Source organism: Thermobia domestica, chromosome 9 (genome assembly GCF_964235325.1).
Source record: "Thermobia domestica chromosome 9, izTheDome1.hap1.1, whole genome shotgun sequence".
Lineage (NCBI taxonomy): Eukaryota > Metazoa > Arthropoda > Insecta > Zygentoma > Lepismatidae > Thermobia > Thermobia domestica.
In genome coordinates, this window is record NC_137462.1 from 116277846 (window position 1) to 116291651 (window position 13806).

Consider the following 13806-nt stretch of genomic DNA (forward strand, 5'->3'; position numbering starts at 1 on the left):
TATCAGGATTCCTTCGTGAGTGAGTCGGCAGACGTATCGCATTTGTGGCCAATTAGTCCTGGTTCCGAGTTCAAATGGAGGACAATTTCTCTCGGATGTAACTCGAGAAGCGGTTTTTATTCCGCTTTAAGCTTATGTGACCCCTTCCAGCATAACCCAGTTGTTGCATAATAACATCAAGGCGAAATAAACTTATTTCTGTCCATATATGATATGAATATGTAGAGCAAATCATGTAAACCATAAAAACCTGGTTTAAACCAAAAAACCGGTTTTTTTGGTTTTTTTAAATAAAAACCATGGTTTTTGCCAACCCTGCACGTCCCTAATTATCGTAGGATCACGATTCATACGCCGTTCTCTTCAGAATAGAGTAGGCTTTCAGACAGTACCACTCACATGTTCCTCGGACGTCCTTAAGGAGGGAAAAGTGTAGGAAAATAGGGATTTACAAAAAATCCCTTTCCCCCCATTTTGAGGCCCTCTGGCGCGGCCCTGGGTAAACGTACAGATCTGGAAATCACTTGCAAAAATAGTATTTGTGGTACTGATTACTTGTGACAAGTACCAATCTCCTATCTTCAAAACTAAGGGTGAGGAAAATTATTTCCCTCTGCTGCGAATATCCCCAGAATTTGCCAAAGATCCTATAGAAATTTTAAAATTTTCCTCACACGTCCCTAATTATTGTAGGATGATTATTCATACGTCGTTCTCTTCAGAATAGAGTAAGCTTTCATACAGTACCACTCACATGTCCCTAAGGAGGGAAAAATTGGAGGAAATACGGATTTTTGTGAATCCCTTTTTTCCCATTTTGGGGTCCTCTGGCGCGGGCTGAGGTAAACATACAGATCTGGAAATCACTTGGAAAAATAGTATTTGTGGTACTAATTACTTGTGACAGATGCCACTCTCCTGTATTCAATACTAAGGGTGGGAAAAATTTTTTTCCACGTGAAAAAGCGCGCAAAGCGCTCCAAATTACAGTAGTAACGAAAAGGATATTATGTAAAAAAATCCCTGACACGTCCCTAATTATCGTAGAATGATGATTCATACGTCGTTTTGTTCAGAATCAAGTAGGCTTTCAGAAAGTACCACTCAGATATCCCTGTCATGTACCCGAGCGGAGCAATAATTGCGAAAGTGGGATTTTTGGTCAAGAAATATCCCTTTTTTAACCTTTAGCCCCTCTGAAACCTCCTTCTGTGTTGACAAAAAGATAAGATAAAAACTAAAGGGTCCACTGATTGTTTGTGTAAAACTCCAGAAATCTAAGGTTAAAGAGAAGCTCACCAAAAAATGTTGGTTAGACCTCACTAATAAAAGGGAATTTGTAAAGTGATGACGTCATACCCCCCTATGTTCTGACGCTCGGAAGTGTATAGACCCTTCCAAGGCTTTCTTTAATGACTCCTCTATTGTAAAATTAAAAAAAAAAAAAAGAACTAAATAGCTTTCTTAGTTCTCTTTTAATCGAATTTTAAAGACACTATCATTTCGTAGTAAAAATTACGATATATTTTAAAAGGGCTAAAGGTTGCTTCAACAAGTTTTAGAAAATTGAGATTAGTTATTGTAAAATTTATGTCCTTTAAAGTGATCTGTGTCCATGTCACACCCGGAACCAAATTTAGCTAAAATTTTGTTTACTCGAAAACAAGTTAATTACTTTACTTTAACAGCAAAATACGTGAGAATGAGTTTTATGATGTTCCAAACCTATGTCAATGTCTATTTTTTTCTCTGACTATTGTTAATTGTAAAATGAGGGTTCCGTGTTACAAATATATTAAGTTCCGGGTGTGATATTTTTGTTCTGTTTCTTTCTTTCTGTTAATTCATAAGATTGGAAAATAATTTGAAGTCTGAACAACATAAACATTCTAAGTAAACCCATCCGATTTTTGAGAGTATTCATTATAAGTGTTTCATATGGATTAACTAGGGCTGGGTGAAGATTCCGGGTCTCTTTCGGAATTAAATTATTGATAAGTTTCAGAGCAATATTAACGTGAAATAGGTTAGACGACGGGTTAAGTTCTGTGCGGTAGACTTACTGAGAGTAGCTTTTCTTAAAACTAGTACATCACAGCATTTGTTCCTTCACATCATCCCACTAAAAAGGATCAGTTGACGGAGTTGGCGGGACTGTTAAAAGATCAATTTGGCATGCTGATCGTTCAAAAAAGTACAGTGTTGATGACGCAAAGTCTTACAGCATATGCCAATAAAAAAATGAACGAGTTTTACATCCCACGTTTATGTCGGCTAGGCTAAAGGAGGTGGTGATGATAAGAAATGAAGGAATGGGAGGAAACGGAAGAACCCCAAGGAAACCCACGCACACGGTGTTTGTCTACCACAAAGTTCACTTGGCGCGAACTATGATCGAACCAAGGACCCCAAACACCAGAGATGAATTCTACCACTGAGCCACCGCGGCCCCAATATGCCAGGGGAGTAATGAGAGATGTTTGCTGCATTCTGGTTGCGAAGGAAGAAATTCAAACCTGCAAGCCGATACTCAACGAACGCTGGAAGAATCTGCACTCAATTGAAGGTTTGAAGTCACTTCACGTGTTCTGCAGCAATGACGAAACCTCCCTTACTGTAGGAAGAACTATTAGTTACCTACCCAAAACCATTGTTGTTTTCTGTCGTTCTACCATCAGAAATATTTCGCCTTTAGACCTTGCAGATGTCTACTCAGATTCTAACGAGGGTCAAGCGATGAAGTTGAATCCTGTTCCATTCCTTCAGTGGGGCCGCGGTGGCTCAGTGGTAGAGCGTTCACCTCTGGTGCTTGGGGTCACGGGTTCGATCCCAGCCCCCGCCAAATGAACTTTGTGGTGGACAAACACCGTGTGCGTGGGTTTTCTCGGTGTTTTCCCATTTCCTTCCACTTTCTTCATTCCACCGTTTCATTCATTATTCATCATCACCGTCTCCTTTAGCCTAGCCGGCATAACCGTGGGACATAAAACTCAAAGATTTCATTTCATTTCATTTTTCCATTCCTTCAGTGAAATAAGTGAATAGATTTTGCAGGCGGGGAAATTTGTGATGTGGAATTGGTTAGTGACAAAACTAACACAAAGAAAAAAATATGTTAGCACTTGCCAGTGGGCGTGTCCGAAACGAAGATGAAAGTGATATTTCTTGAAACATTTGGAGAATTGCATTCGAAATACACAGCTCGTAATAAAGAGTGGGTGGTTTCTTTAAATGAAATTAGAAAAAATAATTTCTCCTCCGCAAATTGAAATGCAAGGCTTAGACAGAGTGTTGTATACTTTTACAGAAGTTTCTGTGTAAAATATTGTGTTACAAAACTAACATAGAAACTGTCAGTTTTGTGATATTAGTGTACTTCTGTGACACAATAACGATTTAGCATTTTAGTGTAGGACAAGTTTAATATTTAGCCATTTTTCTAGGAATAAACTGATCAACTAGTTGAATTTAAGGTGCTTAATTTGTTACTGTTTAAAATGTATTTTTTTATTAATATGTAAGTCAGATTCACTGAAAAGTTGCTTCAGTTTATTAAAGAGTTGTTTTCTGTGCCATGTAATTTTTAACAATCAATATATATATCAGTTCGTGTTAAAAGAATACTATGTTTAAACCTCCTTTTAAACCGTTTGCTCAAACTCGTAGTTAAAATACTTGTATTAAACAGAGTTAACTTACAAGGTCATCTCAGAGGTCACATCCGGAACCTTTTTCTAATTTTTTGAGAGGAAGATGTAAGCATGCTTTCTCGAAAATATATACATCTTACGAAAGCTTGAAATCTCCTCATTGCTCTAACGGTTCATGATTTTAAAAATATTTAGCTTTCTAGTGTTAGACTGTCACACCCGGAACTCCTGATTTACTGTTTATTGACAATGTTCATGTTTTAACTTCCGTAGGTAATATCTTGATTGCTTCTTTTCTCTCTCTCTCTCTCTCTCTCTCTGTTATGTAAGATACGAAATGCAAATTCTATGTTATCCCAGTGTCGTTTTCAAAGGTACAAATTGTGCACCACATTCTATTTGCAACAAAATACGGTACATGGTCGACAAAACAAGAAATGTGAGGTCTGCATAAGGCATGTTCAGATTGCAGTCATTTTATCAGGAAAATAAGTGGAATTGTTCTCACCAGAGCAGCAACAAAATCACTATCACTCAGGGTTTGCCCAAGAGGGCTCAGCCCGAAAGAACCCACAGGGTTTTTTCGGGTTGGACCCACCTTAAAACCCACCTGAGTTTTTGAGCTTTTTGTTAGTATATTGTTGATACAACTAAGGTGATCACATTGAAAGTGAATTTTGTCAGATTTTGGACTTTCTTGGGCGAATTAGATGCTTTCACGTTAAGGTATACAACAATATTCAACATAAGACCTTTGTAAGGTTCTGAATCCACTGAATGAATACAAAAACATTACTTTACCTTAGACTGAGATAATTATAAAACAAATTAATGTGTAGATTATGAATATAGCCTATTTGAAGTAAAATATGCAATTTTATATTTTAGAAAATACTTTCCGTGAGTAGTGTGCTCGTCGACTCGGCGACGCCGAGGGACGTTAGCCCTCATACGTTTGATCGGTTTAAGGCCATAGGGGCTGGTACGACCAGTGAATATGTAGTGCATTCGTAAAACTATTAGTATTATTTTTCATTACCTTTGATGGTAACACAAGTATTCTTTAGTAAAATTTGGTTTTCCAGCAACAGTAGTTTAATTCAGTTATTTGTTGCTACTCTTCGAATAAGCATTCTGTAGAATCAACGCCAGCAATAGCCTAAAAATTCATTCAAATTTAAGAAGCTTAGAATGCTCAGAGTTCAGAAAACTACTAACGCTTATATTTCAAATGCTGAATTGAAATTTCCGTACTACTGGAAATTTCGATGTACAGTAAAGACAGCTGCATTTTCGAAGAAGAAGAAAAACGTCGCAAATGAAGTGCTAGGGAAATTCCCACAGTTGAACGTACAAAGCATCTGAACTGAATACTACAACAGTAAAACTATTTATTTTACGATGGAAGGTATTTAATTATCATTTAAGATATTTTAAACATTTACTTTATAAAATATGAATTATATCTTCGTTAATTGAGGGGTAAATTTGGATAAGGGCGTAACTAGCAGTTCTTCAATTTTTCAGGAGAGCAGAGAAACAAGCGCCCTTATTTATTTAACCAACTTATTCACACACTATTTTTGGAGACAGGCGTTCGCTACGGAGCAAACGTATTATCTTAACACCACCTAGACACGTACGGACATGCTCAAACTTGCAGAAAATATGTATATCTCATTTTACCGAAAATAGGTCGATACGCCCTTATCCAAATTACCCGTTTAGTTGTTTTAAATTAATTTTCTGGAAAGAACCGTCTTGCAACAAGTGCTCCGGAAATTTCCGTAATTGAACGCACAAAGCATCAAAAGTGAGCTTCAACAATAAAACCATTTATTTTACGCTGGAAAATATTTATGTCTCATATTACATTTTGAAACATGTATTTTATAAATATGAATTATATTTTTGTTTTAAATTAATATATTTGATCTTTTTATTTGGCGAACGTCACTGAGATAGTCCTGTCTTAGATTTTTTACTGGTGGTCAAGTATTAATACGTGTATTTCGGCCCCCTAGAAAAAGTTGTTTTACTAATACTTGGGCCCCCACTTTCCATCTTTCTCTCACTCTTTATGGGCCCCCCGAAGCCTGTGGGCCCTCCCGCACGGCAAGGTCTGCGGGGCCGTTAGTTACACCCTGCGGGGGCGTTCCATACATGACAAATTAATTAAGGGGACAATGTTGACAAATTTCAAAGCCATACGAATAAATATTATTTCTAGGGCCCCTAATAGTAGACATTTTTTTTAACTGAAATGGGCCCATGACTAATTTTTGTTTAATTTACCTTTTGTGTGCTGTTCTGTTTATGTAATGTAGTGAACCTGTTTGATGCTTCATTTATAAATTCATGATCGTATCGTATATGGAGTAAGAAAATTTTGTTTTAAAGTGCCCCCTCCCCCCCATCGAACGTCGGGAGCTTCCTTGGGGACAGTTTCCCCCTGCCCCCTCCCCCCACAAGTTACGGCCCTGTACTGAGGCTACTGCGATGGTTCGATCTACATTTGTTCGTTCGTCTGCATGTATTATACATACTACAGGACTTTCGGTCTTTAAGTGTAAATTTTCAGGGTACAAGCACGAGACACTAATTTCCTGTATAGATTTTAGCGGCACACCAACGTAAAATTTCAAAATGGCTACCATTTTTTCAAAAGAGCAGGTATCCACGCTACAAAGCGCAATTTACGGTTTTTTAGGTTGAAATTTTCAGAGTACGAGCACGAGACACTCTAAATTAGCTGTATACATGTTGGTGGCCAACGTAAAATTTCAAAATGGCGGCAATTTTAAAAAGAAACAGGGGCTGCGGTGGCTCAATGGTAGAGCGTTCACCTCTGGTGTGTGCGGTCCCGGGTTCGATCCCAACTCCTGCCAAGTGAACTTTGTGGTGGACAAACACCGTGTGCGTGGGTTTTCTCGGGGTTCTCCCGTTTCCTCCCACTCTTCATTCCACCATTTCATTCATTTCTCTTAATCACCGTCTCCTTTAGCCTAACCAGCATAACCGTGGGACGTTAAACTTAAAGATTTCATTTTTTTAAAAAAAACAGCAGTGAATACAAAATTGTTGCAAGCTATAACATGATAATCTTGAAATATATATCACATTTTAACACTTTGACCCCAAAGACATTGAAATATTTTGAAAAAAAAACTAGAAAAAACCATATGGGCCCAGGTGGGTTGGGCTTTTTTTTAAAAAAACTGGTTTTTTCAAACCCTGCTATCACCATAACAGCTACAGTAGAAAAAATTGTGAAAGTGAAAAGATACATGACCCGCAACATTAAAGAAGTTTTCGGCGTATATAAGAAGGAATATTCAGTATTCCATATTGGAAAATCACAATTCTGTGCACTATGACCTGAGTGAGTGGTTCCACACGCACCTAGAGATATCTATTTATGTATGTATTGTGCCAATTTTGAACTTTGCTTGGTTACTTTGAAGAACTTACTTGAATGCGTGACATGGCACATCTTTGACATGTAAAGTCGTTAGTAGTCTGTATGTTTCAGAAAGTTGGTGACTGTCCTGGAAAAAGACTCGCCTTACAGACATTTGGTCTGGCAAACTGGAGATGACTCTTCTGAGGTTACATATGAAACATAGGAAAAAGTAAACTCATTAAGAAAATTGTTGCAATTGATGCCTTCATTGACGAACTGCGGAATGAATATTAAAACCAGTAATACACCAATATTTGAAGAAATTGCAACAACGACACATTGCAGAAGCGAAGGAACGTGTAAAGAACTTGACAGCTATGTGTAGTGCTTCACTGTGATTTTGCTGAGAACTGGTCTGTGATTCTGCTACAAGAAGTACAAGGGCATCACTGAAGTAATAACTAAGTTTCAATTTTTGCAGGAGTCACACATTTTCAAAACAAGGTCACAAGTGTTAACAGTCGTAAGTGATAGCTATAGAGCGGAAGTTACGGCGAAATGCCATTTCTTTAATTAATTGCTATATTTGTTATTTCCTGACTTTTTTGATATATGTTTAGTGCCTATATAGTACTCTTGTGCCCATAGAGGGGCGCAGTGGTAGAGCGTTCACCTCCTGTGCTTGGGGTTGCTGTCCGATCCCAGCTCGCGCCGTGTGGACTGTGGTAGACAAACATCGTGCTCCTGGGTTTTCTTGGGGTTCTCTCGTTTCCTACCACTTTCTTCATTCCACCATTTCATTCATTTCTCATAATCACCGTCTCCTTTAGCCTAACCGGCATAAGCGTGGGACGTAAAACTGAAAGATTTCATTTCATTTTTCTTGTGCTTATATGTTTGGTGTACACGTCTTCGGTGCGGTAGACCTGCGTTTGATTCGCAGTGAGAGCACATATGGTTTACATCCACGTTAAGCTGTAGGTTCACTTCTCATATGACCTGGATGCTGAAAGGGACTCAAAACTCCAAATCAATCATCCCAAGTTTGTGTTTTATATGTATGCTTGTGTACAAAAATTAGGAAACACCATAGGAAGGTGATACAAATAACAACGAGGGACTGGTGCCGAAGCGCGGAATCGGAAATGTGGGAGAAATACGCAGGACTACGCTGAAGGTCAAATGGCAAACACACAAATTATGACTTAAGGCACTTACCTAGTATGGGTTTATCCTGTTGATTGAACATTGCTATAGAGATTCCATGTGTTCCCATACGGTGTGGATGAGTCCATTCATTCATCTCCTGCGGTTGTGCATCCCGGTTTTGCACAAGCAACCGTCCATTGTCATCTAGAATCCGGGTGGTGGATTTCAGGTTGCAGTCCGACGTCCAAGGGCGTTCCAGACATGTTCAATCGGATATGAATGTGGAGAGCGGTACAGCTAATTGAAATACATGATATCCTAGTGTTCCAGGTATTCCATCTCCACATGCGTCCCGTGTGAACGACTATTATCGTCCATTAGACAAAACCTAGGGCCATATGGACCACGGAAGAGTTGCATGTAACATGTTGTTGCAGGATAACATCTTGATAAATCGCACCTGTCATAGTACCCTGCGGGAATACGGACAAGGGTGTCCGCACCTTTTAACATGATGCCATTTTAGACCAAACCCTGGCAACACCATAACGATTTCGTTCCATAAAATTGGCAATGTTATATCCTGTGCCTGGTAGCCGCAAGATGTACAGACGTGGAGAATCACACTCCAGATTGAACCGATACTCACCAGTGAAGTGAACCACACCCTACTGTTTTTAGGCCATTCATGGTGGGCTAGATACGATGTTCAGCGGTCCTAACGGTGCACATGGCGAGAGTAGAATGCGTCATACCTTGCATAAAGAGTCATCTCGTATAGCCATCGTTATACTATTTGCCGGGAGACATGAGTCCCAGCGGCTGCAGAAGATCTCGAGCTAATGCAGATACAGTGCTAGGGTGGTTGGACGTCATCGGGCACTTAATGGAGGTTAACGGTCCTTGCGCTCGATTGTAGTACGTGGGTGATCTGCCCCATATTATTTTCGAGTGTTTTCGCCCTCGTGAAATCTTAATTACACTACAATCCACATTTAATTCCGCACCCACAGCTCTTTGACTTTGTCTCATTTCTTGTCTTCCGAAAATACGGCCAGGCGTATTGTCGTCCAAATACATTCTGTATCGGATCTATTCTTCCTTTACATTTGATATTTATCCACCCAACGAACACCAGAATTCACTTGTAAGCTGCTTTTGGATGTTCAGCCCACCGATGATTAATCTCTTTTCAGGAAAGTACCAGTGTCTCTCACGTGGTTACAATTTATGTCCTTTGTGTGAAGTATGACGTGTTATTTTCTGGCATCCATGAAATCCACATTTTGAGCAGTTTTTTAAAGCAATTTTCTTAACTTATAAAACATGTATATATATATAAAGTAGTTGTTACACATGCTTTAAATAAAATACTTAAATTATTTGCTTTCCATATTTACAGAAGACTATATGAAGAATTATCAGCAGTAGAGATCCAATGGCATCAGGTGAATTGAGCTTGTAAGTATAGACTATGTTTTTTTATATACTGTTTGATCCATAAATCATCCATATTTCAAGCACATCAGAGATGTTGCATATTCCACGATTTATTAACAAAATTTACATTGTGATTTTACAGATATTACTAATACACATTGACACACACACACGCACAAGAAAAACATTTCAGTGACAAACATGTAGTTTCAGTAATGTGCTCGGGAAACTCACTAGATTTAATTGCAATGCGGATATCTCGGAAGGGACTTCGGATCAAGTAAATTATGTATTAAAAACGAATATTTTTATTATTTGCACTGAACAGGCGAAAGTAGAATCCCAGTTTTCGCCTGCTGTGCGGATGTTCCACCAACTGAGCTATTATCAGGGACACAAAACATCTGTGTTCTTATTAAGAGCAAATGTGTTCGACCCTGCTTTTCGCAAGTCGTACCATTAAAATAAATAACTATTAATAAATATACGTATTGTTGATGATTTTAGTTTTGTTTACCTCTGAGCACTATTTATTAAAGTACGTAACATATGTACAAGGATACATGTTTATAACATAGTTAGTTTTGTTGAGTTCGTAGTGTAACTTCATTCGCGTGTAATAGTATTTAATAAAGTATAAGTTTCCTTAAATATGTAGTTCGTGGTTATATAATCATACAATGATCGTGATAAATGATGTGCCATATGCATGCAGATTTCTGCTATATTTGATGTAAATACCAGTATATTCATGAAATAAGGAAATAACCGATATAAACTTATTTTACACACCACAATCCTCTGTAGGTGCGAATTCAATAACTTACAAAAAGAAAAAAAGTTAGTTAACTGGACCGGAAAGCTTTCTCCCTTCATTAATATATATGAAATCACAACCGTCAAAAGGTGTTCTCAATATATGGACACTGGATTGCCCAAGCACAGCAGGTAGGCTGTGGTACAAGCCATGTGGTCAGAGTGGAGAGCACCGACTGCAGGAGTGAGAGAGTGTTTGGCTGTTCTGGGAAGCGGACTGGGTGGCGTAGTGGTTAACGCATCGGCACGGTATGCCGGAGATCCCGAGTTCGACTCCCAGTCCAGTCAAATCACTTTTTTTACTCTGTAAGTTATTAAATACAAGTAATTATTACTAACATTACGATCTAGGAGGAATATAGTACGTTATTTGGAATGAAAACCGAAGCAAAGTAAGGTAGAACGCTGTAGAGTATGATTACAGACAATTGTTATTGATTGTAAACAAGTTGTTTAATGTAGGCCTATATTGATAACTTGAATGTGTTGAATTTTTAGTATTTTACGGCAGTAGGATGGGCAAATCTAAGGAATAATAGGCATAATAAGGTCTTTATTGCATTTAACAAATGTATATGCACAATTTAAATATAGTTTATTATATTTCGGATATAACAAGTCTAACTTTAGCCCAATCTTATTAACTCCTGGCTCGGGATCCTGGCAATCCTGATAGGAGCCGATAAGACAGTAGCAAGCGCAACGGAATTTATAATACTAAAGTTTTATAAGAAAGAAAAAAAAATAATAAATTTTGAACTAGGATCTTTCCTTTAGAAGACGCAGCACAAATAGAAGAGCGAACAAAAGAAAAAAAAATCTTCTTGAATAGCAAATACTTTGAAACAATATTTCGAAGAAAACGATTAATTTGCTTAATACTGGTTTTAATTACCTTATAACTTAAGCGGGTAATCAAACTTGAAATGATATAAGCAATATCTTTTAAGGTGTACATATATTATCTAACAACTCAATATCCATTATCACAGCAAGAACTTATCACAGATTTATATATCACAGGTATCCAAATAAAAGAAAGAAAAAAAATTACAATTACTGAGGTTAGTATAAGCTTGAACAGATTTCGCATGGTTAACTTTTAGTTCGAATATTCTATCAAATTTCCACAAGTATATTTCTTCCTTGAAAATGAATAGTTATTTAGTCCAAAATAATTCCACTTAATTTGAATAGTTAATTGCCGAAGGTTTAATTTTGGTTGACTTCACCAATTATTCACTATAATTTAGTTCAAAATGATCACTAGGAGTTTCGTCGTTCTAGAATTCGTAGTCACATTGAACTGCCTATATACTCTCCAAGAAGTTTACATACTCAAATTAATCACCATGAAACCTTGTATTTTTACATATAACATTACATACATGTGAAATATGGAACAGGCTTATTTATTATGTCCCGCCAAAACGCGTGTCGGGACCTGGAAGTGGAAGTGCATAACTAGTTTAGGCGTCACCAAACGAGAGCAAACGAAAACAGAGGATTTCATATATCACGTAAGTCATCTCTGTTCCAAGAAATGCAGTACAAATACACTATACGACCAGATTAAATTGGAGACACACCCGAAAGTACTAAAACTGCAACTTCCATTCAACCATAAAACTCCTGATTATTCATTAATACTAATAATTTTGTACTGAAATGCGAAGTGAAACTATGGACAGCTGACGCAGCATTCAACAGAACGACGGTAACAGAGGTATCTCGAGCTTCGCAAAACGTACTAGGAAAACTTAACTTGCAACGTTGTAAACATCAAATTGGCAAGTGGAAGAAAATTGAAATAATTTGTATATTCACGGAAGACCATCCTTACAAAACCAAGCGAATATTACCCATCTATTACGTAATTGCAGTAACTACAAAGACATTAGGACATAGACTGTTCTTGCGTGATAATTAAATTTGTAAGTAAGAAGAGAAAACTTACAACATTACGATCAAAGACACATCAAACGCTAAAATACTATAATCTAATTATTTACCACAACCGGCTATATTTTGTACAACGAAGGAGAGAGGGAGACGTGAGGAATGAGAGCTAGTTAATCGGGATTATTACGGGACCCGGCGCTGAGCCAGCAGCCCAAGAAGGGAATGCCTCCCACTGGAAACGGCTTATTCAGGCATGCTGAGGACCAGCCGTACATAACTTGAAACTGAACACTATTAAAGTTACCATTTAAATAATTATGAATAGTCTGAATATTTATATTATTATTATTATATTTGGATTGGCAGATTATCTACGAATTCTGTAGAATGATATTTTTAGTTATTTTTGGAGGTTTAAAATTTAGATAGGTTACTGTACAATAACATGAATCCGGTATAACATCCTGATATTCTCACGCGAATCCCTTCCAACTTTTTCCTTTCCGCTGACTTACTTATTCAATATCCATCTTGATAGATAAATTTAAGCATGCAGAAAATTTTATTAGCGTTTCCTTTTGCTGCTACTACGTGAAAATCCAACTAAAATGCAGGAACCATTCTACTACTACATCATAATAAAGCAGACTAGAGTGAGATACTAGAATGGACAACGTGAATCGAAAGAATTAATAATTTTACAAAATTAGAATCGTGTAATTAAAAACATGTGAAGAGTAGCTTTAAAAAAAATGAGGAAAGAACTTAGGTATTAGAAATGATAATAATAATTAAATTGCTCATGTGTATAGATGTGACTATTACTTAGCTCACGAGAGAGCGCGAGGATTCCCGATGTAGACATTTGTATGTGTGTTGCATCATCCGAGTGACCCAAAATACTTTTTTAAAAAAAGTGATAATTAGGTCAAACACGTATATTTTTTGACTATGTGGGTATCAAGATGACGCAGGTAATAAATTTCTAATTTTGAATAATAAGCATCAGGACAAGAACTTACTAAGGAAGCCTTTTTGTAGTTGAAACTGTTTCAGTTGATTAATTATGATTACCCAATGAACTAAATTGGATGCATTTTGTAACAATTGGTTTTCAGTTTTGTGTGTTTTGAAAAAAATTGTTATTGTGGAGAAGAAACCTATTTTTTCCGTTACATTCATTCAAACCGACTATGAGGGAACGTGTCCTAATTTGTTTTGCTTCGAATGTTAGGCCTATTACTCCTATTGAAAATTATAACTAATATGCTATGGTACATTATTTAGTTCGATTATTTGCATATCTCACTTGAATGAATTCACAAATTGATTGATTATTGCAGGACAATAATCGAAATTTTTTTTCGTGATGCTTCCGAGTAGCGTAAGGTACTTTAAACATTCAAAATACAACTTCAGAGAGCTATAATTGGCGGGAAGCTAATA

General features: G+C 37.2%; 1 protein-coding gene across 4 annotated transcripts in view; it reads left to right on the plus strand.

Annotated features, from left to right (window-relative positions):
• LOC145694956 (nuclear RNA export factor 1-like) overlaps positions 1 to 13806 on the plus strand; it is a 127122-nt gene that overhangs the window by 40503 nt on the left and 72813 nt on the right. For all 4 annotated transcript variants that reach the window (XM_081771766.1, XM_081771765.1, XM_081771762.1 and 1 more), the window contains one exon: positions 9605 to 9663. In XM_081771766.1, coding sequence (XP_081627892.1) covers positions 9641 to 9663 — 23 coding nt within the window. In that variant the 5' untranslated portion in view covers positions 9605 to 9640. The remainder of the gene's footprint in view (positions 1 to 9604; positions 9664 to 13806) is intronic.